This window comes from Nilaparvata lugens, chromosome 10 (genome assembly GCF_014356525.2).
Source record: "Nilaparvata lugens isolate BPH chromosome 10, ASM1435652v1, whole genome shotgun sequence".
NCBI classification, from domain to species: domain Eukaryota; kingdom Metazoa; phylum Arthropoda; class Insecta; order Hemiptera; family Delphacidae; genus Nilaparvata; species Nilaparvata lugens.
The window spans coordinates 25,985,283-26,012,357 of NC_052513.1; the positions used below are offsets into that span (position 1 = coordinate 25,985,283).

At 34.1% G+C, this 27,075-nt stretch overlaps 3 protein-coding genes across 11 annotated transcripts in view; 1 reads left to right on the forward strand and 2 right to left on the reverse strand.

Moving 5' to 3' along the window:
• LOC111061687 (zinc finger protein 511) overlaps positions 1–10,567 on the forward strand; it is a 32,773-nt gene extending 22,206 nt beyond the window's left edge. For both annotated transcript variants that reach the window (XM_022349382.2, XM_022349389.2), the window contains exons 2-5: positions 4,721–4,902; positions 5,940–6,141; positions 7,440–7,555; positions 9,854–10,567. In XM_022349382.2, coding sequence (XP_022205074.2) covers positions 4,721–4,902; positions 5,940–6,141; positions 7,440–7,555; positions 9,854–10,328 — 975 coding nt within the window. In that variant the 3' untranslated portion in view covers positions 10,329–10,567. The remainder of the gene's footprint in view (positions 1–4,720; positions 4,903–5,939; positions 6,142–7,439; positions 7,556–9,853) is intronic.
• A 4,146-nt stretch (positions 10,568–14,713) lies between these two features.
• LOC111061704 (mitochondrial import receptor subunit TOM22 homolog) lies at positions 14,714–20,914 on the reverse strand. Its single transcript, XM_022349399.2, has 4 exons — positions 20,584–20,914; positions 19,743–19,857; positions 16,913–17,040; positions 14,714–15,782 (listed from the first exon to the last, which is right to left on the reverse strand). The coding sequence occupies exons 1-4, from the start codon at positions 20,692–20,694 to the stop codon at positions 15,711–15,713; spliced, it is 426 nt and encodes a 141-aa protein (XP_022205091.1). The 5' UTR covers positions 20,695–20,914; the 3' UTR covers positions 14,714–15,710.
• Positions 20,915–24,576: 3,662 nt separating this feature from the next.
• The window catches only part of LOC111061728 (protein phosphatase Slingshot), a 221,968-nt gene continuing 219,469 nt past the window's right edge, over positions 24,577–27,075 (reverse strand). For all 8 annotated transcript variants that reach the window (XM_039437058.1, XM_039437055.1, XM_039437056.1 and 5 more), the window contains one exon: positions 24,577–26,576. In XM_039437058.1, the coding sequence (XP_039292992.1) occupies positions 25,127–26,576 (1,450 nt within the window). In that variant the 3' untranslated portion in view covers positions 24,577–25,126. The remainder of the gene's footprint in view (positions 26,577–27,075) is intronic.

The window sequence follows — 27,075 nt, forward strand, 5'->3', positions numbered from 1 at the left end:
CAAGTGACTGGACATTTTTTTCTTTAGAATTTATCATTCTACTAAATTTAATAGTTTAAAATACCTATCAATCACCATGCAAACAGGTTCACCTCTTTTAAACCAAATATTTGCACTTTTTCACACATTTTTTGCAATATCTCAAAAACTACTGAAGTTACGAACCTGAAATTAGTTTCATTGGATTCCTCGTCAAATTTTACATAAGATAACACTAGTTTTAAACATATTGTAGCCATAAAAACATTATTAAAAAAAAATTGATATAAAAATTTTGAACTTTTCGCCATGTTTTTTCAGCTAATCCTTGGAAATCGACAACAATGTTATACATGGTTGATCTCGTATTGATCTCCTCTATCGATCTATGTAGGTCTCAATGCTAGATTCCGCGGCCCATATACTAAAGTGCAGCCAATAGTTCTCTTTATTGAATAGAATAGAGAATAGAATGTTCATGATTTTCAGGCACTTGAGTAACTTACCTACATGGGTCGCGGGATCCAGCATTGGGATTCAGATATTATATTGGTAGAGAATATAAAGATGATTTCAAAAAAGCAGGACATTGTTGTAGATTTTGAAGGAATTATTGCTTTTTATATTTTTTGGTAGACCCAATAAGCCTATAAATGAATATTTCAACTTTCCGCCAATCTCCAGTCAATCCTTTGAAATCAAAAACAATCCTCACTCCATCCAAAACCAAATTCTGCACACTGCACTCTCCGCAAATATAATCTGCCTCCCATCTCACCTCATCCAGTCCCGTAGACTAAACCACCTCATCCTTGTCTTATGCGTCTTCTTATTTGGTGGTCCAACCCTTACTATGTCTCTAACTTAATAAACTCATTTCTTCAATCTCTTCGAAAGTGAAAGTATTAAAAATAATTTATTATAAACCATATACTAAAGCAAGAAGTAAAGCCGATGGTTTAACTTGCAATTACATAAATAAGCTGATTCTTAGCCATACTATTAAATTCGATTAGATCTTGACAATATTTTTGTCAAGTACTATCTGGACTGTGAATTACCAAAATTCTAATTCGATGTATTGCAAGGTCTGCTTTATTAGCACTTTTGGAGTTTACTATGATACACTGACAACAGGGAGAAAGAATATTTTGTATCAACAAAATTTTTAATCTTTTATCAATCTGAGACAAGATTGATTCATTCCTCTGTCAGTATTTCGATTCATTTCCTATTAGCTGTTTGTTTTATAATATTTACTATCATTTTCATCTTATCATGTTTGCTTTTGGTTAATTTTTTTTTTGCTTTCAAAGTAATTAATGCAAGTTATTATGAGTTCTATGATGTACTGGGTACTATTTTGAATATTATTCTCATTGGAGCATATTTGTGTAGGGTACATATTTTTCCATTATATTTCCCGTTTGTCAGTATTTTATTCTTCTCTTGTGTTTCATTATTTGAATTAATGTATATATAAATTGCAAAGTATAAATAAGGACTCCTAGAGGAATAATTTTATTCTGTTTTGTAACTGAAAGATCTTTGTGTTTATATAATTTTTGTTTTCTTATCAATTTGGATTTCTTATTTTTTATTCTTATTTTGTATGATTAAAACTTTATTATTTAGTAACTGCATCAATAAATTACGTAATCTAGTTAATTATAGTTTGAAAATTGTATTTATTTATTTATCTTTCACACTTTGATGATGATGATGATTTCTATTATTTTGTTCATTTATTATTTCTATGTAATAAGGTAATTGCTCTTACGACTCATCCCTCAGCACAAGCTTATGCTTAAAGAGGGATGGACCTTTTTTCATTGATTTGTATAAGTTTATTAGTACAAGATTTTGCAGTATTGTATATTATTATTTTGTTTGATATGATTGGTTAATAAAAATTTATTTATTTATTTATTATTTATTTATTTAACAGTCCCTCCATCCTTTTATGGCACTTTTAAAAGGAATCCCCTTTAAAAATTCACCGAAATCTTGGAATGGGTCAAGCTTCATTGTGAAACAGTGAAAATATAATTCCCATACATTTAAATGGGATTATTCATTCTCGCTCGGCTGGGCTGAATGGGAATTACTTTTTTCTTTAGTATATGGGTTATAAAAAATGGTGGCCTATTTATAATATTTTCGATTTCAAAGAGATTGAAGAAATGAGTTGATTAAGTTTGAGACACAGTAAAGGTTAGACCACCATCTCCAAGTAGAGCTTGTGGGAATTATACAGGGTGTTTCAGAAGTAGTGTCGAGAATTTTAGGGTATTGTACCTGGATGCTAGGAGACTACAAATGTCATATTTGAAGTGTCCAAAACTCAGCGGTTATCCTTATAGCTGCCATTTTGTTTTTTTCACTATAAAAAATAAAAAAAAATGTTTCGTTGAAATTTTTCAAAATGGCGGCCATTTTAAATTTTTGATGGCGAATATCTCGAAAACCGTCTATTTTACAGAAAATTTACAAGAGACAAAAAAGTTAGCAAATTTTTTCACGATTCCAATGATACCTAATTTATTAAGATTGGTCGAAGAATAACAGAGAAATTAATTTTTTTCGTACTGCATGCATGACCACTTTTCACCATTTAAAGATCAATATTAATTTTTTTTATAATTTCATGAAAACCGTTCTTATTACAGAAATATACAAGAATAACTTTCCTCCAAATTTTATTTTACATTGAAAAATATTAATTTCACTCAAATCGGTTCACTGATACTAATGCAGCAATTGCTCAAAATGCCGTCCTTCAACTTGATTACACAGTCTGCACCTTTCAATCATGGACCGTCGAACTGCTATAAAAGCATTTTCATCATCTTGAATGGCATCTGCTGCAGCAACCACTCTTGCCACAAGGTCTTCTTCGTTTTCTACTGGCGTGCTGTAAACAAGGTCTTTCATATGGCCCCAGAAAAAAAAATCTAAAGGGTTGAGGTCAGGTGAACGTGCAGGCCACGGTACTGGTCCACCCCGCCCAATCCACCGCTGACGATAGGTCATGTTCAGAAAGTCCGTAACAACATTTCCGAAATGAGCAGGGGCACCATCATGTTGAAACCAAATTTATATCTGTTTGCAAGAGGCACATCTTCCAAAAGTTCTGGTAGTATGTCTCTTAAAAAAGTAATGTACGTGGGAGAATTCAGACGATTAGGAAGAATGTATGGTCCAATCACGCGATTACCTAAGATACCCGTCCAAACATTCAGCGAAAATCTATGCTGATAACCACGCACTTTGACCTCATGAGGATTGTCTAAGGCCCAGACGTGACTGTTGCGAGAGTTGAAGATTCCTTCTCTTGTAAAGCTGGACTCATCGGTAAATAACACATTTTCTAGAAAATTTGGTTGGATAATGTCTTGCTGAAGAAACCAACGGGCACAGTTTACTCTTGGCTCATAGTCGCGTTCAACCAATGAGTGAACGTTTTGAAAGCGGAAGGGGTGAAGTCTTTCCTTGTTTAGTACACGCCACACAGAAGAAGCACTTGAATTGATTTGCTTTGCAACTGCTCTCGTACTCGTTCTAGGATTGAAATCGAATTTCTGCAATACTTCCTCTTCAAAAGCAACATTTCGAACTGCTCGAGGCCTACCAGCAATTACCCTGTTCCGTTCAAATGAACCAACTTCTCTCAGCCGATTGTGAGTTCTTGTGAACACCTTGTCGGAAGGGAGACGGCGGTTTGGAAATGCAGCTGCATGCATTCTTCTTGCTTCGGTCGCATTGCCAAGAGCTGCTCCATACATGAAGTGAATATCGGTGTACTCCAGCGAACTAAATTCCATTACAATAATTAAATATTTGTGTAGAAGCAACGTAAGAAAATATTGAAACTGGAAATTTAAGATAGAAATAAGACCTAGGAAACGTGAGACTAAGAAATAGGAAGCACTACATCTGGTTCTTTACTTTTAATGAAACAACAATACTTTTACAAGACAAACATTATCATCTGAAAACCGTTGTAAAATCATCTGTTTGCCCATATGGAGCCATACCGAGTTTCAAAGCTTCATCTTAAATACATCTGGAATTAAAAAATTAATATTGATCTTTAAATGGTGAAAAGTGGTCATGCATGCAGTACGAAAAAAATTAATTTCTCTGTTATTCTTCGACCAATCTTAATAAATTAGGTATCATTGGAATCGTGAAAAAATTTGCTAACTTTTTTGTCTCTTGTAAATTTTCTGTAAAATGGACGGTTTTCGAGATATTCGCCATCAAAAATTTAAAATGGCCGCCATTTTGTAAAATTTCAACGAAAATTTTTTTTTTTATTTTTTATAGTTGAGTCTTTATAGCATAAATATTCATGCCAAATTTCAGATCAATACAACATTTCGTTCTTGAGATAAAAATTTTTAAGTGAAAAAAACAAAATGGCAGCTATAAGGATAACCGCTGAGTTTTGGACACTTCAAATATGACATTTGTAGTCTCCTAGCATCCAGGTACAATACCCTAAAATTCTCGACACTACTTCTGAAACACCCTGTATATTATTTTCACTGTCACTATTGTGTGGGAATACAGTTTCACTCTGTACTTTTTAATTGGAGTTGTTCAATAATTAGCACTGTCCGGAAACAATCCACAGCATTACATATAAAAATAAATCTTTCTTCCATCTGACTTTAAGTTTGCGAGTCGTTCCACATCAGACATCAGCGAAACTTTAATACTACTTCCTTCATTCCAGGTATCCCCAAAAAGCAAAGAAATGGCGATGACTTTCGATTCTTCTAGTTTGGTTCAGAAGTTTGGCTGTGGAAGAAGAAAGCCAGATGATCCGTTCTTTCAAGCCGGGGACACGGCCTGTTCAATGCGCTTCAGGGAAGGCATAGTCGAGTATGGATTTGAAGAGTATGAGTTTGTACGAGAGTAAGTAGAATTCCACCCTATTACAAAATTCATTTTAGAACACAAACTTCCAGTTAATTTGAAAAATCTGACAATAAAAAATTGAGGAAATTTAGCACAATTTATACTCTGAATAAAATAAGTCAAACCCCACATGGCTGGCATGGTAAAGTCTCAATTTAAAATAATCTGACAATTCCGATGCAATTTATTAGTCGACTGGAAGCTCATGTGGCTGAATATTTAATAATGATATCTAATTCTTTTACCAAATAAATAAATATTTATTTATTCGATGTGTAACCGCTGCTTTGGCAAACGCAAAGTGTAATTCATTGAATATAATTTGTTACTTGGGGTCATGGGCTAGCATGAGAAAGTCCCAATTTCATACAATCTGGCAACGCTGATATTGTCGGCTGGAAACTCAAATCTCAATAATAATTGTTGAATAATGTTCATTAGAAACAGTTTTTTACCTACTCCAGTATAGTTGGTTAGTCATAAATCATAAACTATAGTAACTTTACTACTTGATTTTCGAGCACTATCTTTTGGCTAAGCATAACAATCAATACAATTTGTTGAAAGTGAGACAGGAAAATCAAATAATATCGAGGATTTTCAAGCATTTTTACTTATGTTTTTCTGTATTTTTCTTAAATCAAGATTACATTTTGAATTTTAATTTGGATTACTGAACTTTTTAGTACGTAAATTAAAATTTTTTTTTTAGCCTGATAGAAAACTTTTCTAGTCTATATTCGACTGTCAAATTCCTAAGAACTTCCAAATCTAATATTATGTATCAAGATTATAAAATGTTGTATAGATCTATCAAGTATTAAATAAGTTTCTGTATTTATTCTAACAGTAGGAAGGATTTAAAAAAAAAAGAATTTACTCATTAAGTCTACATTCAAGGATTCAACTATTAAATCCCTTATCAATTCCAAATCTCATTTAACATATTTATATGTATATAATTTATTCGTAATCCACTTTCATGCTACACTTTAATTGAATATTTAACTGAATTACTTTACCTGTTATTGCAGGAAAAAGGACTTTCCGTGCACTATTCCGACCTGTCGAAAGGTATCGCACTCTCCCGCCGATTTCGAAGCGCACTTCAACTCTTGTCACCGCTTCATCTGCTCAGAATGCAAGAAATCACTTCCCTCGCCCCACCTCCTCGACTTACATCTCCACGAAACACATTCGGCGTTCTTCTCGGTGCAAGCTGATAAAAAACCTATGGTTAGTTGAGTCATACCAACCAATGATTGTCCATCAGTGTCAGATGCTCTTCTATTTTTATCTTCTGTGATTGAAGATTCTGAAGATTTTTACTTTTTTCAGTTTATTTTTATTTTTACTGGAAACTTTTGGTTATTTTAATGAAGATCTTATATGAGCATAGTAAAATTATAGTAGTTCCTGTATTAGTTCTATAGTTGGTTCCATAAAGCGGATTGTGGGTGCCTTTGCACAAACATTCCACTCAAAATTATATATAATTTAATTGATAGTACTTATAATTTAATTTCATAGAGCAACAGTCATTGACACTGGCATAAAAACATTCAAAATAAAAGCTCTCCTCCAAGAGAAATAGACATACCGTAATATATTACGGTAGAATGGAACTGAACCCAGTAAAGGAATCTGAATATAGTGACAGAATTAAACTGAGTACAGTAAAATTGGACCTTCCCCTTCTCTGCCCCCCCGTAGAGGAAGAAAAAAGCCCCAATATCGATAAATTTGGGGCAACTTCGTGTAGGCTCCGAATTATTTGACTTCATCTTCTACGTTGCAAGTTTGACAATATTAAATTAACATATTTCATTTAGACAATTATTCTACTAAACGTTCAGAAGTTTTGGACTAATCCCTTCTATTCTCTCAATTTTCACGTCTGATAATGCCCACCTGAACCATAGTATAGAATTTTGCATGTGTATTGGGAGGGTTGGCGATAAGAGATAAAATGATCCTATAGTTTGGGGTGGGCTCCGAATCATCGCAAGTATAATTTAGTAGCACACACTTTCCGAAGAGATGGCATCAAACGTGGCCCAGAACAAGTCACTTATTCAATCTTATTAATGTAAATCTATTTAACAAAAAGTTCTGGTTCAACTCATGAAATTTCAAATTAGCTCGAATTTGTAAAAGTGTAAAATTCTAGATTTTTCTATTTTTACGTCTCGTCTCCACAAAAATCAGACTTTCGCTCAAGCCACTTTTTAACCATTGCCCTCTGTGGGTTGGGGGGGCTTTGAGTCGATCATCGTACTCAAGAATGTGTTGAAAACAAGAATTCACCCACAGTATCCGTGCTTGTCGTAGGAGGCGACTAAAATGGACCTCAAGGCAACTCTAGAAGTTGCCTTGCCTTCAAACCCACATTATGATAACCCAGATTATGATAATTTTCATAATCTTCCACAACCATGCTCTGTTGTTTCAAATTTCTTCTAGAAGTAGGCCTAAGTTCATTCATGGGGTTTATCCATGTGCCAAATTTGATAAGTTATTATATTTTGTTTCAGTATAAATGCTTTGTGGAGGCGTGTGATGCCGTCAGTATGACACCGAAAGAGAGACACGATCATTGCATCGAAGTGCACAAATTTCCACACAACTATCGCTTCGACAGGGGCACAGGGTAATATTGATTGTTCTTCATTCTCAATAGCTTATAGCTCTACTCTATCCTAAATTTGATTTTTTTAAATAAATTCAATTCCACCAAACTTAATTAGATGATAAAGTACATAAAATAGAATTTATAGATACGGAAATTTTCTTTATTATACTGAGATGTAACGTAGCCTACATAAAATAGAATTTATAGATACGGAAATTTTCTTTATATAAGTTATATATCCAAAAGTTTTAAACTGAATTTCGTTATAGGTTTCATCTCAAAAGTTTGAAGAAATTATAATGGATATCCAACCACCCATTTTTACTATAAATATATAGGGTGTCCCACGAAGAGGTTTACACGTTTGATTCTAACGTGTAAACGTTATTATTCTACGTGCCCATTCATGCACCGAACTTTTTCAAATTTTATACAGTTTACAAAGTAGGTTCTAAAAATATTCTGGGAAAATTTCAACTCCCTAACCTTCGTAGAAACAAAATAGCGGCTAATTGAAAAACGATACTTCAAAAACATTGAAAAAGTGTTTTTGGTTTTATAAAATATTTTTATTGTTGCACTTTAGGGCAATATGACTTTAAATGAAAAAACTAGATTATAGTCAAGGGAAAAACCTTGAAGTCCAAAATTATTCAAATTGAAATCCATCCACAGCAACACACTGATAACAGCGCTTAAGAAATTATTCGTAAGCTCTCACAAAGAAAGCCCTCTTCATTACATAATTATTGAAGCTAAAACTATAAAGATGAAACCTTTCTCCTTCAAGTAACCCCAAAAGAAGTAGTCACAAACAGTTAAATCTGGTGATTGGGGTGGCTAATCTAAAAAATCACTTCCACGAACGGCCATAAAGTTTGTCTTATTATAGTAATTGCTTGATATGATTTGCGAAATGAGGTGGAGCACTATTGGAAGATTGCCTGATCCATTTCTAGTACCATCGAATGAGGCAAGAATAGCGCAACGTAGTAAACAAATCAGATAATAACTCATCAAAGTAGTTTTTATAGGAAGCGAATTGTTATATTTTTAATATGCCACCATTTTGTTTCTACGAAGGTTAGGGAGCTGAAATTTCCTTAGTATATTTTCGGAACATTCTTTGTAAACTGTGTAAATTTAAAAATGTTCGATGCATGAATGGGCAGGTAATACAAAAACAAACGTGTAAACCTCTTCGAGGGACACCCTGTATATTAATTACTAGAAAATAAAAGTATCAGATTGGTTCTTTTTCCTGTTTACTATTTTTTCCTATTAGATTGATTTGACAAATAGAAGAAAATCAACAACTACCATTACATGTCATTGGCTATTTTATGTTTGTTGTCTATATTATACGACAATAATATACAATTCCGTTGTACTTGATAGGATCATATCCAAACTCATACAGCTATAGTGAATAATCTGAAGTAAGGTATACATTTTCTGCAGTTGAATGAAATGAACTTGTGAACCATATTCAAAAACTGGATTTGCAAATAGGAATTATGTTTTATTGACCGAACGAAGTGAGGTCTAAGATTCAAGTCGACGGTTTGGCATTTCTCTTAATGTTTAAATGTTTATATGTTGCGCATTTACGGCGAAACGCGGTAATAGATTTTCATGAAATTTTGCAGGTATTTTCCTTTTTTAATTGCGCGTCGGGAAAGGAAAAAATAGCCTCCTTCATACGCCAATATAAGAGTAAAAATCAGACTATACAATTATTCATCATAAATCAGCTGACAAGTGATTACACAAATGCGTGGAGAAGCCAGTCTATTGCTGTATTCCATAACGTCAGGACCTCCTAAATACCCAGGAGGTATTTAGGAGGTCCTGATAACGTCTATAGTTTCAATCAGGTACTTGTGGATGAGAATACTGTGTGAGGTCTACTGTCCACGGAACTACTAGTTTATATAACCAAGAATGTTGCTTCTTAGATGTAGATAATACTTCAAGGCTACAAATAAAAATATAAATCTAAGTACCCTATTAGAATTGTAAAATTTAAAATTGAACAATTTTAAAATGGCACTTAGATTTGTATTTTTATGTATATTCAAGAGTAGCTCTAAAGAGAGAAAAAAAGACAATTTCAAGGCTATACAGTGACTGATTTTTGGAAGAAGATAACTTCTTATAATTGACTTATAATCGATGTTTTGATAATCGACTATCTATAATTGGTCCGCTCCTATTTTTTTGGAAATGTATGTGTTAGTTCCCAATAAAAAAAACAGTATTCTAACTAATAATGTAAATTTGACGTAACTTACGTTCTTGTTTCTTTGTTTCCAGTAAACCAGGTAAATACACAAAGTTCACCAAGAACACAAATGCGAGTACCAGCCAGAAGAAACCTGATGCAGAAAACACGAAAGAAAGCGTTCCAAATGAAAAAGAAGAATCAGAACAGAAACCTGATAAAGATAGTGTGAAGACTAGTACAAGTTCAAATGAAAAGAAACCATCACAAGTATTCAGTTTCGGTCATGCTGCCGCTCATAATCACAAATTCATTCCGCGTACTTTAGCTGTTACAAGAGCACCCAACAAACAGAACAGAGGGAAACATCCCAATAAGAAGAAGGTGGAAGTGAAAAATGAAGTGAAATCCGAGGAAATGATGGAAGTGAAACCTGATGAAAGCATGGAAGTCAAAGATGAAGTGAAACCTGAAGTGGTAGAGGAGAAAAATGAAGCTAAATCAGATGCAATGATGGTTGAAAAGAATGAAGTGAATAATGATGAAGAAATGATGGAAGTGTCATAATCGTGGTAAATATTAGTTTTTTAAACGGTTTATTCGATTGTTGTGAATATTACCTGAAAGTATTCAAACTTAACAGTAACTTACAAAACTCTCTTCATAAAATATGGTTAAACCATTTAATATTGTTATAATGTAGCTGATGAGTAAGTAAATTATTGCCAATGCACTGTTTGTAAATACTGTTATGATTAGGTTAAATTTTAACAAATAATAGAATAAACTTTTTTTAAAACATTCAATTGTAGGTTTATTGAAACTTGAAATTTTTTTGAAAATGATTCATAAATTAGGTGAAAATTCAACAAAAAAGTATACACTGTTTCAAAAACATCTTAATTAAAACTTGAGCGATTTTTGGAAATTATTGATCTTGATTACTGATCCTAAATTACATTAGAGGTATCTTACAATAAATTTATCTTCCATGCAAGAGGATTATGAGTGTTTTTCCACGTTTGACCTGATTTCTTACAAGTGCATACCAGTAATTTTATTACTATTGTTTTTCATCCTAGTAACAAAACGAAGATCCTCTATTAGTACAGGAATAGAGCCAAGAAGTAATAGCACTTGTATTAAAACGATTTAATTAAGGGAAGAGTTGAAAATCAGTCAATATAAAGGACGACCTGCTGTCGCAAACTCTCAGATTATTAGAAGAAAAGCTGGAAGCTACCAGTTCGACAAAGGAAATTCTGACATGACTTTCAGTTATATTCATTGATCAGCAAAATTAATATTCATTCACCTACCCCTCCATATTTAAATAGACATTCCTAAATTTTCAAAATAAATAATGAATGAGAAGGTTAAAAATGTAACTTATAGATATTGCATAAAATAGAAATGAATTTCATGTTCCATTGCCGACTCAGATACCTATCAATAATTTTGTTCCAAAGCAAATTTCATGAAATTCTTATCTTTCAAAGTACTATTACTAGTCCAGTCAAATAATGGTCGTTTTTAAGTAAACAGCCCCGAAAGAATTTTTCTTAATGGTTCTATAATGTATTTTGGGGCGCTGAATTCTAATCTGAAATTTGCTGACAAACGTTTCTTACTTCTCGATTATATTTTTACAGAAATCATTTATCTCATGAAAGAGGAGATTTCATTCTTCAAATCAAGACCAAGTACCATTTTTTATCATTTCGGATTATGAAGATACACAGTTTTGAATATAGAAATTGGCCATTTTTTGTATATGGAAATATGGGATGAAATACACTCAAGGAGGAATTTTCTATTCTTTGATCAAATTAGTTATGATACATGATTTTGAACCGCCTTGACAAGCTGTAAAGAATGAGCGGTAGTACGAAGAGATTTGATCATTCTGTCAAAAGTTATACGTGTTTAAAGTTTTGATCATTGACGTATCCTTATGCGTGCCCCCCCCCACCCATTAGGAAATACTGAAATAAAGTGTATCCAACGGGTGATTCTCATATAACATAGCCCTCTTAAGATGATTTCAGCCGAAATATGTTTATTTTTTGTTAAGAAGGCCTTGAAAAGGAATTATAATGAAAATTTATATTTTGGCTGTAGGACATGTTTTTCTATTTTTGGGTGTATTCCCCCTCCCCACTATAAAAAATTCAAAACTTCGTAAGGAACTCTGTTCAGAATAAATTATTCTTTCACGTGATGTGAAGATTTTTAACATTACTAGAAAATGATCCAAGTTGTATAGGGTAGAAGTGGTAGGTTTGCATAATTTTGAAGAACCCCTTTTTGAAAATTCGTAGCTTCGGAACCAAAAATGGTAGAGTCCTGCGCGACCACTCAATTTATTGGAATTTTTATAATCTTCAATTTAGTAGAGGATGCTTTTTCTCGAAAAAATCAAGGTTCTCGAGATTAAATAGAAGAATTAAAAAAAGTCCGATTTTTTGGGGGTGAAGCCGCCCTCTGGCGTGTCAGAAAATTTCAGATTCGGATTCAGCACCCCAAAATACATATAGAACCGTCAAGAAAAATTCTTTCGGGGCTGCTTCCTGAAAAACGACCATTCAACTGGACTAATAAGTTAACATAAGGAGAGAGAAGTAAATAGACTCAACTTGCATACAAAATTGCACTCATTATTCCCAATTGATGTTTCAATCTGCTAAGTGCTAAACCTTCATGTCATCCTCGACAGTACAGAAAAATCTTACTCTTCTATTAAGTTGGAATTTACTCGATTAAGTTACTCGTACAATAAATGATAATTTCACACACGAGCAACTGATCCAATCACACAAATCTTGATCGATTGAGAAACAAAATAATGTTAATAAAACTACTAAGATTACTTATTCAATTATTTTTCAACTATATGTGCTCTAATATTATGTGCCTTCAAAGTAGGCTACACATAAATCAGCACATTAAAAGTCACATAATACATAATATTCTAGTTCTCATACTTGCTGGTCGCGTACAGTGTGAACAGCGACTGAAGTCACAATGTGTTTCTAAGGCTCTTTCCGCCCCCTGTGGATTGAGGGAGCTTTGAGTCGAACATCGTACTCAAGAATTTGTTGAAAACCAGAATACACCCACAGTTTCCCTGTTTGTCGTAGGAGGCGACTAAAATGGACCCCTTTTCCAAAGCCCTTCTTCTCCTCAATATGCTTTGAAATTTTTCATTTCTAGAATGGCACTTTTTCCATTAACTTAGCTTTGTGCCATTCTTTATTTCTTTTTCTATCTGTCGGCTTTCCTTGGCCATATTCTTTCTTCTTCTTAGGCCAACCCAAGGTGTTATGTGGACCGTGCTGATGGGTGGTACTTATATATGGCGTCTCTAACGGTGCCTGCAGAATACCAGGCGCCCTCCTGTAGTATTTATTTAGCCTTGTCTGGACATGCGGGGCTCTGTCTGGGTGACTCCAGTTTTGCATCAATAGATCAATATTAACAAAGGCAATTGGAGGCCCCCTGTAAGTTGGGGGAGCTTTGAGTCGAACATCGAACTCAAGAATGTTTTGAGCACCAGAATTCACCCACAGTATCCCTGCTTGTCGTAGGAGGCGACTAAAAGGGATCCCAAGGCAACTCCAGAAGTTGCCTTGACTTCAAACCCACTGAATCTGCCCCATCAGGGCAGGTTCCTTAATCTGAAATGGGTGTTTCAGGAACACTGGAGGTTCCGTAGAGCTCTTATGTAGAGGCTATCAACATTTAGAAGGCTTCTACTGATCACGACATGTATGATGTAAGCTCAATCACATTATCCAACAGCCCAACTGGAGAGGAAGGATGAGCTTCTCCAGACCACTATTCAAAGAAGGACGGCCATTCAGGCAAAACTTCTTGGGAGAGGTGAGGCTTTTGACCCTGCAGTTTCGGAGGGGCAAAAAGAAAAACCCAAGAGACCAGAGATGGGTGAAACTCCACAAATCTGGGTCAAGAGGCTGAGTCAAGGGTAGCCAGGCGCCCTAGAGGCAACTTGGCGACCCCTTCCTAAGCGGCCAGGAGTGGAAATCACGTAGGTCACGAGGACCAATCAGTCTGAAGAGACTGCCAAGCATATCACACTGGATTACGAGAAGCAACCAGGTGATGAATAGGATATTAGTATAGGGAAAAACTCCTAGTTCTTATAAAGGACACAGATATTAGTTTACCAAACTAACATACTACTTGAGAACACAATAAGCTTCGGTTGACGTGTGGGGTTCTTTGAACCGTTGGATCCATGAATCCGTGTCTTCAAAATAATAATAAAAAGGCTCTTTCCAGTTTTTTCCCATCTGCACGGGTGGTCATAATCCGTTGTGATAATCCATATGTCATAATCCAATCATACTCTGATTCTACTTAATTGAAAAAAATTGGAAATCCAAAGTTAATCCACCATTAAATTTGAGTCGGGCCACAAATATTTGAAAACCGATAAACTTATCTGTTTTTACTAGAAAAGTACAAAGCCAACTAAATTCAAAATTATTATACTGTAGTGTAGATGATAACTCAATTAAGGACCTTATGCACTATCTAAGTTTAAACGGAATTGAACCATCAAATGAGTTACATTTGAAATGCAACCTCATTTAATGCACTAGACTAGATTGTCGGATTAACGTTATACTGGAATGGTAAACCACAAAATTATATAATTCCACGATATAATTGATTGTGGATCTTATCTTCTTTAAAAATATGTAAACGCTTAGAAATACACATAATACTCAATATCTTGATTATAACTTCGAATTATCCTAGTTTTTAAAGAGTGTCGTAGAAACTGCAATCCTTTATAATTTATTTTTTTCTTTCTATCAGATTCGACTCATCCAAGTTACTATACACAGAATATAAACATTAGACAATAGAGTAACTTTGTTAATAGAAATTATTGGAAGGTTGATTTTCAAAATAAGTACTCAAAGTACTCTAGTTTATCAATATTATTAATCTCATCCCACATTACATACAACATACATACATTCATAATATGCAAAACCATACATTGCACAACACATCTACAAACTACAATATCATTAATCCTATTTATAGTTTATTACGGTAATCAAAGGTTCAATCATAATAAAATTCAATTCACGAACATCTTTTCATACCTTCAACAGAAAATTTGTATTATTTTCCATGTTTGCTGGTAAATGCACAAGACATTCTTTGGGAGTAAAACTCTGGCAATAAACAGTAAATTAATACAAAAATCAATATAACAAAACATCCTAATTATAACAAACTGCTAACAAATTTACTATCGAATCAACTACTTGTTCATTAAGGTCGTAAGAAAATCATAAAATAATCACAAGATAAATGGAGTTAATTATTATCATAAGTACTATTCAGGACTCAATAAATTATCCAAAACATCCTATTCGGAATTGAGTATTTTGAAACGATGAAAATTATAAATAACACTACAGCTGCATTTCAGATAGATTACTAATAAATATATGTATTTTCAGTGTACCTTAATTGGATACCTGCCAATACTTAAAACCTTCTGAGTAAAGTTATTTGGTAGTATTAACGTAGTTTACAATACTTCACACCTCTAAAGTATATTAAATGAGCTGGAACTATAATAAATTTAATATATTTAATAAATTTACTGTGATGACAAATTTCCTATAAATAACGGGAAAACTATTAAATTGAAAGCTTCATACTTGCCTTGTACTAAGCTAAGAAAAATCAAACCCTACAATCTTTATCATAGTTGATTTAATAATTTTCTTCGCTAGTAAATTACGTAATTTAGAGTGGCAAATCTAAATTGAATGACGAAATTATAGTATATAAAGCAGATGCTCCTAGATCAACACCATTAACATAACCAATTTATGCTGTATTTATGATTTTCAGTAAACGAACAAGTTTGCGAGTAATCGCTGATGGCTGAGTGTGGATTTATCGTGACGGCATAATTGTCATGCCCCGCCCGGAGTTGCCAGACATCGCTGCGTTTGGTCCAAGCAACACCTACAACAAGTTTGCATTAACATTTGATTTTGGACCAAAATGAAATGTTTACATGAAACAATATTTACTAGAATGGAAAATCAACTAGGCCTACTTACAAAATAGTGTGTTATTATATTTGAGTTGCTTTTGAAACTATCTATAGTGAGATTTACGGTTTTTAGGACTATCAAGCAGTTTCTCGTCTTTCAAAATCAAGATGTAATCTAGAGGAAGTAATTTTAATGCAATTTAAGGTTGAGAACCCCCACATTGTTTTATAAAATACAGCAATAGCTGTCATCAAAGTTGAGTGGATATATACCTACGGTTTTTGAATGCGGAGTGTTTAAAAACGTTCTGATTACTGTTTGTAATTTTAAACGATTTCAAGTGTAAGTCTAGAGCTAATTTTTGTCTATTGATAGCGGATAAATCACTTCCATTTGTAATCAAATTCCCCATCTTCAATAAACTCATTCTACAATTATTCATCACTGACTTCATCTATAATAAATTATTATATTTCACTTCTTAAATGGTCGATATAACAATTTCAAAGTCGAATGTTCCACTTCACTTTTTCCCAATTCAAGTTTTTTATTTTAAAATCGTCTGTTTCTGCAATAATCTACAATGAAAATGGCCCAAACCCAGTATTTTACTTACGCCTATTTTGCTGAGGATGATGCACACATGAGCTCCAGGCTTGTGCGAGGGTTATGAAACTTATGATCATAAGAAATGAGTAGACCTACTGCTTGACGTGGATTCTTTTAGAGCTACCGGGAAGCAATTTTCAAACTCATAAATGGTGTTTAGAGGATTTCGGCTGTTAAAGTGGCCCCCTTACAACGGGATTAGCGGAGTAGAATCTTGACTTATTTTTATCGGTACAGCAGCACGACCACAATGTCAATCGCTTCCAAAATTTAAAAATGGTCTAGGACAAGATTATTTTTCAATCGTTCAAAAAGAAATCACTTCATTCTTAAAATACTTTTACATCCTGATAAGCCATTTTTAAATAACCAAGAACGATAATGACCTAGACCTAAAATATGTGCTCAATTAATTACAGAAAAGTTACTTGCATTTTTCCTTGATGAATAATATTAATTTGTGAATGTGGGTGGTGGCTTATGGCTTACCCCCTTTTGTTGGCTGCGCTGTGCCTCCTCCATTTGGGCGCGATCGCACTCGATGACGACCGGAGTGAGCAGGATCACCGCCGAACTGAACACCACCCATGACAGCGTACGCGATCCGTCGTAGCACACTGTAAACACAGTAACAAATTATCATCAAACAATTCAACACTAGAATTACACAAATACCCATGGGAAAAAATCAAATTGTTCATTGTCGATAGAACCTGTGTGATTAGAAACATGATTTGGTGAATGAATTAATACTTTTCTGAAAATTGTAATTATTATGCCGAAAACTGAGAGTTCAAGTTCTGGACAAAATATTTGAATAAATATGATTAAATTTTTCATTAATAAAATCACAAATCATAATATAGATATTACTGTAGGTTATTTTGATTGTATGGTACGTAATAGATGTTGTGATATTTCTTCACAATTGAAAGAATAAAACATTGATGTTGTGATACGATGAATTTAAAACAATTCAAATTACCCAACCAGGTTTCATGGCAACATCATCTGAAGATGTGTTGTCATGATACCTGGTTCTGTAATTTAAATTGATTTTGAACAAATGTATTGGTATTCACTACATCAACGTCTTATTCTTTCAATTACCATAAATTATTCTTTTAATTACGGTACTGTAGGCCTATTTACCGTGAGTTACACTGTATTTTTACTTTTATTTGTATTGTAACTGGTTTTATTTCTACATTAAATTTTAATTCTCAAGTTGGACAATGAATACAAGTACAAGTACTGGACAAAATATCGGAATAAATATGATTAATTAAATTTTTTCATTAATAAAATCACAAATCATAATCTAGATATTACTGTTGTTGGGTTTATTGTGGTATTAACCTATAGAGCAACAACATACAGCATAAGCTGAAAGCATTGATCAATTGATAAAAATTCTGCCGCTTGCCTCAACGATAAAAATGTATTATTACTTGTGTAAAACAATTTTCCCCTTTTCCTTTTTATTTCATTCCTTACTAATAAATTTTCGTCATTTTCCCATTTTTTATTAATTCTCTATCAAAATCTGATGTATATTCCTTATTACTTTCCTTGCCCTATTACCATAGGTAAGGAAAGTATTGCTTTCCGAAAAAAATTAAGGTACCCCAATTTCTAAATTTCTATACGTTTCAAGGTCCCCTGAGTCCAAAAAACTGGTTTTTGGGTATTGGTCTGTATGTGTGTGTGTGTATGAGTGTATGTGCGTCTGTGTACACGATATCTCATCTCCCAATTAACGGAATGACTTGAAATTTGGAACTTAAGGTCCTTTCACTATACGGATCCGACACGAACAATTTCGATCAAATGCAATTAAAGATGGCGGATAAAATTGCGAAAATGTTGTCAAAAACAGGGTTTTTCGTGATTTTCTCAGAAACGGCTCCAACGATTTTGATCAAATTCATACCTAAAATAGTCATCGATAAGCTCTATCAACTGCCACAAGTCCCATATCTGTAAAAATTTCAGGAGCTCCGCCCCATCAATGCAGATAGATTCCCAATTATCAGGCTTCAGATACAATTGAAACAAAAAAAATCAAGCTGAGTAGATTGAGCATGAAAATCTCTACAATTAATGTTCAGTAACATTTTCATCTAAAATTGAAAATAAGCTTTAAATTCGAGAAAATGTGATTATTCAATTGCAAATTATTGTTGATTCTATTAAATCATTCACTATGAAGAGATAGCAGACCTCATGTGTGTCTCCAGCGTTATTGCCCTGTCACCAGCTGGCTCAAATCTTTGAATAGTAGACTTGAGATGCGCGGGAACACTAGCGTCAGGTGATCAATTTTCATAACGGCAAGGAAAGTTGTGTGAGTGCGCCACACCAGATTAAATAATTGTACTTGTAATTGTAATTGTACTTGTTTTCTTTCATCTTATACTTAAAATCTTTGAAGAGTCATATTTATTTTGTCTAAGTTATCTTTAGTACCTCGTTTTTTTGTAACTGGGCACCCGCCGAAAAACCATTCACGGTCCAACGTTAAATTAAGTTTGACAAAAGAATAGGATAGTGAATGACCTGTTTTACCAGACTTATCCGGCAACAGTCGTCCCATCCACAACAATCTCATCTCATCCCAATATTTTCTGTTTATTAGTATTGTATATCATCTATAATACTTAATAAATTCCTACAATCCTTATTAAAACCAACCAACTCTATAGCCTAACGTTTGTTCAATTTTTATTATTAATCAATAATGCAATATTATACTCACTATTACTCATTCTAATATCATTCATCTCATTATAATTCTAAGCTTCAAATCATCTACTGACGTCTACTGTAGTTGTTAATTTGGTGAGTCAAATTTTTCATTTAAAAATTACATTGAGTTATAATTTCCAACAATTCTATTCCACAACATTCCGATTGTGTGTTAATGGGTACCTAGGAAATAATTTTATCTCATTTTCAGAGAATCAACAATTATTTGTTGAAGCACTGCCGATTTATATAGTTACATATCAATATCATATCATTAAGTATAAAAATTTATTAATTCTTTATTTTTATTAATTAAATTTTCACACCACTTCGTTGAATAATTAGCAATGCTGTGTCATTTAGCCTAATATAAATTTATGTATAAGCCAGTTTAAATTGTAACATAGATAAATGAAGAACTCCCATTTACAATGCGAAGTTGAATCCAATATTGAATATCAGAGTTCAAGTTTGGAGAAGATTGAATAGTGAATGATCCGCTTTATATTTTAGATTCAGTTTTTCATGTTCAATAAGAATGATTAGAATACTAATTTATACTAAAACCTACCTTTTATCATTTTCCCAGTATTTGATATTAATGCTTCCACATTTCTGACTAGTTTTTCTGGGAACATTTCAGTAAGCCCGTACAATCTCTCTGCGAGAGTTTCATCTTCGACATCCTGTAGAGAGATCAAACAATAACAATATTATAGAATAAGACACTTTTTAAAGGTTTCATAAACTTCAAATTCAAACTAGTTTTCAGAGGAGTATGAAATAACCTACATACCGTAATCAAACATTCTTGACTTATTTAAGCTTGTAATGCAAATCAAAAGATGATTATTTTCTATGTTAATAAAACTAAACATAATTGTTGCTTAAAATATTTTTAAACACGAACAGATAACTACTTTTACAAATAAGGTTTATTCAAGTTAGGATCGAGCTGTAGGTTAGAGACGAGGTTACATCATCTCACAGCTTACAGAAATAACAAACAGTAGCCTAATCTTAAAAAAATTGGTAAACAGATAATGAAAATAACTCAACAGAATTTGAAAAAGGAAAATGCAACATAGCCTATTCTAAAATAGAACATGTGCATAGCCTTCAATCAATAACATCGGTCTTGTGTTTCATAGATATAGGCTTAAGTCAAAATTACTTTGTAAAATGAACAATCCATAAAAATAGATAGAGTAAAACTAATAATGATTTGAACTTTACTATGAAAATAGATTTTATATCTCAATTTGTCATTGAAAACACTACTTGAAGTGAACCAAAACCTAACCTATAAGTATACAAATATTGATCGAATTGAAACTAAACATGAAATATTTATTTTACTAAATTTAATAATAGAAGTTTGATTAGTATTAAATGATAAATTTTCTATTTACCTCATCGTCGGGGTCACTATCTAGCAAAGATTTAGGTTTTTCGGGGGTAACATCCTTGCTGCTCGCAACTAAAGACCCCATTCCGCTATCAATGTCTTCACTGATGGCCATAAGGTCAAAAAAATGTTATCTGAACGGACAATTCAAAGTTTGCTCTTATCGCATACAAAATTTATGTAACTGATGTAGATTAAAACCAAAATTATTCTAAGAATGAATCATGGATCAACCAAACACGATATTTCAACAATGTGAGAGTGTGAGTGAATCAGTGAAATATCGACAAAATGGGAGAAGAAACTACATTAGCAGCGCTACTGGTGTTGAATGTAGAAACTTATAAATACAGCCATAATGTAAAGCGCCAAATTTAAATTAGTATAGTTATGATTGTCCTGATATCAGAAATCGGTGAGTGTAGTGTTCTACTTTTTACAGAATTCTTTTCTATAGTGAATCTATACATATTATAGTAACTCTGAGATTTGAGATATCTCTAATAATAATATTTAGTCTCTTTGTCTTATTTTCAAGTATATCCTCTACAGAACTAAAAATATTTTTTGCGTCTTTTATTGCAATTAATTATTTTAAATAAGAAAATAAACTTACCTGTACTCAATCCTATGTGTCGATGCCTCTCTTCCCTTTCAATAATCTGTGTCCATAAAATTGATTTCCTATTCAAATAGGTAGCATTCAATATTCACTACATAAAGATAGCATTTGAAGAAGTGAACTCATACCGGTATTCCTTCTTCTTCATCGTCAATCAAGGAAACAAATTATATTTATTGAAATTGCAAAAATAATTGTACTGTAGGATGTAAATTAGGTCTGAGTACTGATCTTCTTGATCTATCCACATATTATATTATTTACAAACTATTAAGATACTAGCTTGGCCCGGCGAACTTCGTACCGCCAAATAGATAGTTTAATGCATCTTATGACAAACTTTAGCTAGATGCACACCTGAGGAGGCGCGGTGCGGCATTTTATTCATATACTAGTAGATAACCCGTGCTTCGCAAGGGTCTATTTTAAAACTGCAAAATGAAAACTTGACGTAATAAAAAATCGAAATTTGAAAATAGACCTATAACCATCCTTGGTTAATGAAGAGTCTATATGCAAAATTTCAAATTAATCAGTTGAGTATATTTCAGACGTGATGATGCGTCAAACATAATTCCCTATTCCTTACGTGTACCTATAAGCCAGTTCTTTCCTTTATTATAGTATAGAAAACTGAAGAATACATAATACTTGGAAACCTCACAGAATCATATTGATTTTTCCAATACATCAATAAATTTTAGTTCGATTAGGATCCTCCTCAATTTGAATCAGGCAGCCTTTTGTTTTCCCAATTCCAAACAAAATACCTAAAATACTCGTTTCACTGGGAATTCATGTCTGATAGTACATTATAACTGAAGAATAAAAATTATTTCTTATTTTATTGTGATCTATTCATGTTTTTCTTATGAAATTCAATTATAGGCCTACAGCATGAAGACTATGTCCAATTCATTTGTACTGGTGGCAAAATTTTACATTGAAAATAATTATTTGATAGAATCCAAGTTCAATAGTAATGAAAACAAATTCCTTCAAAAAAATAATTGATAATAATACGTTTCGAGGGAAAAAATTAAGAATGTAAATCTCAGAAAATCCATGATGTAGGCTAACCATCATGAAAATCATGAAAAATTGAAATTTTTTTTCTCGAAAATCCATGATGTAAATCTCAGAAAATCCATGATGTAGGCTAACCATCATGAAAATCATGAAAAATTGAAATTTTTTATTTTCTCGAAAATCCATGATGTAAATCTCAGAAAATCCATGATGTAGGCTAAGAACAAAAAATGGGAAGCCTCGGGGATTCGAACCGAGGAACCATTCATTGCTCCGTATGCAGGCATTTTACCGCTGCGCTACATAGACGTTTGTAAATGGTAGTCTTATAACCTTCTCATAAACAGACACACTTTGGGCTATGAAACTTCATGTAGCCTACGGTAGCATAGATGAATTTGAACATTAATTCTGAAAAATCTAGAAGGAAAATTAAAATTCGGGCTTCCAGGTGCACGAGATTGATATTTTTAGAATCTATGTTCAGAATTTGGAGATCTAAATCATTCCCGTTTTTCCGGTATGCAATCCACAAGTTGACATGTTTTGATGCGAACAAACGAACACATGAACAAACACAACCCTACTCTCTCTTATTATATAGATATAATTTTCCAACTACAAAATAAATAATTTACTAAAAATCAATTAATTATGAACACCGAAGACAGCACAATTATTCGAAAACAAGCAATGTCTTTAGAGCATGTAAGTCTTTAACCGGAGGCTGCACTGCTGGATGGTTACACACAGCTTCGGTGCACACATAAAAAAGTCATTGAATGTAAAAAAATGGAGGCTCGATTTTTATTTATCCTATTATATTAAGCGAGCAATTTCTGTATTTATATATCTGGTTATTTATGTTTAACGGTTCTCGAAAACGGCTCTAACGATTTTCACGAAATTTGGAACATAGTAGGTTTATAATATAAAGATTCGATTGCACTAGGTCTCATCCTTGGGAAAACTCGCTGAACGACATTAAAAAGATAACTCATCCTTGGCTGAAACAGATGTGAATAGTAAAAAAGTGAGTGAGCGAGTGAGTATGTGAAAAATCAAAATATTGCATCCCGAAATTCATAAGATGACGTATAGCCAGCTGTGAAATATAAACACAATCATTTTAGAGAATTGTGTTCTGTTCATCAATAAATAAAAAAATAACGAGCGAAGCTCGGTGCCCCGATATTATAGATGATAAGACCAAGCTATTTTTTACTCTGCGAGCAAAATAGCCATATCTGAACGTCCGCAGAGTTTATGCTTACACCAAAAACATCTGTAGGCCGGCAAAGCTATTTTTGCTCTTTTCTCAGTTGCACTCTGTTTCCAAAATTTTTAATTATTAAATTTATTTTTCATTTTTTTGAGCAAACGCGAGCCAAATTATTTATTTCAAGGCGCTGAATCTGAGATTAGAATTATTCTTCTTTTTTATGTGATTTAGGTTTTTGATGAGAGATCTTCATCTAAAACATCCGCTCGGATGTCTGGAGAAAATCACTCTCACAGCGATTCGAAAAAATCTGCATGCGAGATTTTTCTTGGAATGTCGGCTGGCAGATACACAGATGTCGCTGTGAACACCCGACATCTGCCGGCGACAGATCTTTTTAAATCCATCTATCCACAGACTCTGCAGAGCCACAGATTTTGGTCTGAACATTACTTTAGAATGACAGTTTCCACACTTCTCGATAGTCGATGTGTTGTGACGATAAAATAATGTCAGCCGGCAATCGGTAAGTGTGGGAGTAGTCTAGTCATTATCACTATCGTTTCTGGAATGCGATATTTCAGTCATCTTTCTGAGGTATGATATTCTATGAGGCTAATTTTGATATAATTCTTTGAGACTGAAGGAACAAAGATAAAAGTTCATCCAGTGTATCATCATTTTGAATATTAACAAACATTTGATTTAATAAAATTAAAATAAAATGTAGATGCACCACTTAAAATTCAATTCATAAAGATAAGATAGCATAATATATTATATGCTTATGGTATTTTTTCTCGACCATTCAAGTTAATTAGGTACCCAATATTCATCATGTATCAATCATAATGAATGGCTGAAAGTTCCAATGGAATAGTTTACCATAGATAGAATAATATTTTTGATAGTAATTTCGTATTTTTGTCCATATCATACTATACTACTACTCCACTATGCTATGGAGTAGATTGGCAGTATCCAGATTTCGCTCATCCACCTATATAGTGTGAACGTTGCCAAGTTATATGAAGCATACTAAACAATTCCCATTAATTCACTGACTGAATTCTATAAACATTGAATGAGGTACCTTGCAGAGACTTCAAGAACCAACGCACAAATAAAATTTGAAATAAAATACAATTTAGTTTATTCGTTTGACTTTCGCTGTAAACAAAACATTTACACGACATACACTTTACAAAATCATTTATAAATACTATAACACTATACAAAGCAAATACAAATATGAAAACGCTTTAAAGGCGGACTAAACATTTAGTACCATATCTTCAAAATTATTGTTATCGGTTCATTATTTTTTCAGGAATAAAAAGTTTTCATAATATGCTTTTCTCTTCAGTATTTAACACAGTGTCTAGATTTTGCAGGTAATAAATATTTTCTATTTAATAACAGCGATAATTGTAATAATTTATTAGAACGGATGTATGTTGTGTAAGGGGTGGGAAAATAGTCATCATTATCAACAATAATAACATTAAGCAGTCTGTTGTTACACGTTTTCAATTCTTTTCAAATTGATTGATTTTGTACGTATTATTATCAACATGGGGAAGGGCAGGTATAGTACTAATACAAGTCAATTTACAAGGATACAATATCAGATCGGCAGTCACCTGTATAACAGATGTGTTTAATAATAGTAGTTCACATGGTGTTGTAGACAGGGTTGTTGTGGCGCTTGTTGATGGGGAGCCTAGCCAGGGGGTGGCTCTTGCCCTGCTGCTTCTTGCTCTGCGCCTTGGCGACCACACTGGCAGCCACCACACTGGGCGTAGGGTGGTTGGAGGTTGGTGGTCGTCCGGCCGAGTTCTTCAAGTTGTGCGTCAGAAGAAGCGAATTTTTGAGCGGAAAATTGCTACTCTTAACGGGCGCCAGGTTGGTGAACGTGTGAACGATGGGGTTGATGTAGGGCGGTTTGGGGGGGTGCGATTGCACATCGAGACTCGATTTCCTCAAAGGGACGGGGGGCTGTGAGATGCGCTTCTCACTCTCCGAACAACTTAACCTAGGACGATCCTCGTATTTGCCCACTAGTTTCCTTACTGACAAATCGTCAGCTGTTGCTCGAGGTGGATGTTTATCACTGACAGGAGACGAGGGCAAACTACGAGACTCCTCCTTACTGCTTTCCTCAGTGGGCGAGCTCCTGTCACACTTCTTGCCCACCGATTTCGCTTCGAATTCCTTCTTGAGATTCTTGACAATTCCCGAAATGCACTTTTGGTTTTCTACTAAATGAGGTGACGACGAACCGTCTTCAGTGTTTGTGTTTGTGTTGGTACTACCACTAAGTTTGGACTCGTCGACTGATACACTCCTGGTGATGTTGCCACTATTGTTTTCCTTGTTGTTGCTCTTAGCGTCGAGCGTTTCGTTGGAAGGAACACGAGCGGTGAGTCGGTCGTCTGTCGTGTCGGGACAAACTCGTTTGACAGTATCACTTCCCTCTTCCAGCTTCTGCTTGGTGCGTTTGACAGTGCCCGTCGTCGAGTCGGGTCTGAGATCATAGGAGCCCCACGAGCTGTTGCGGGAGGGAAGAGTACAGGTACGAGTGTCAGCCGAACCCCACGAGCTCTGCCTCGAGATGCAGTCCCTGAGAACGACGGCACTATCGTAGGAACTCCAGCTACTCTGCCGTGACACCTCACAGTCAGTAACCGGAACAGTTACTACGTCCTCCTCCGTCACAACACTGGGAACATTCCGTTGCTGCTTCCGTTCCTCACGGTCAAACACACGATCTAAACGATTTGAAAAGGGATCACAATCGACTCCACCTCTCAACTTCCTAACTGTCTTTACTTCGACCACGGCTGGTCGACTACTGTCCTCGGTGCCCCCCTCTCCCGGATCCCAGGGCTCTTCTTTCTTGACTAGAGTGGTGGGGGGAGGAGCCTCCTCGAACTGCGAGGTGAGGTTGAGGACGAGTCCCGGCGCCGCCTTCCGCTCCTTGCGACCCAGGTTGGGAGTCGTGCAAGGCAGCAGTGACGTCACTGATGAGGAGCAAGTTGATGACGTCATATCGCCAGCCGTCGCCGCGCTTTCCAGAGCGTTCACGCGGTGCTTCACCGAAGCGGCCATCACAGATTCTTGACTAAACAAACAAAAAAAACTCCGTTAGTTCACATTATCACTTTTCTTAGGGCTACTACAATAATTATTGAAATGGAATGAAATTTCTCAAGTCATCTTTTTATGGTTTATTAATTCAAATGTTTCGACTAAATTAATTAATGCCATTTTTTAGAAGCAATTGATGTGAGAGTTTAACACTTAATGTTGTCAAGCATCGCCATCAGTTGTTATCATGGATGACACCAATTCATAAATATTAGTCATAACTTACAAGAGTAGATATCAAAAATTGCATCTTCGTCATATTTTAAACAGGATAATAACTTGAACAAAATTTCAAAATGAAAGAGCAAATTAAAAAGTATCTCCATTAATTCATCAATAAATGATACTGAATGAATGAATAAATTAATGTAATTTGATTAAGTGAATGCATCATTCGTGATTTTCAGACATTTTAAAAATATACTTTGTTGAAAAATGAAACAAATAATAAAATCTGCATGTTATATTCGAAT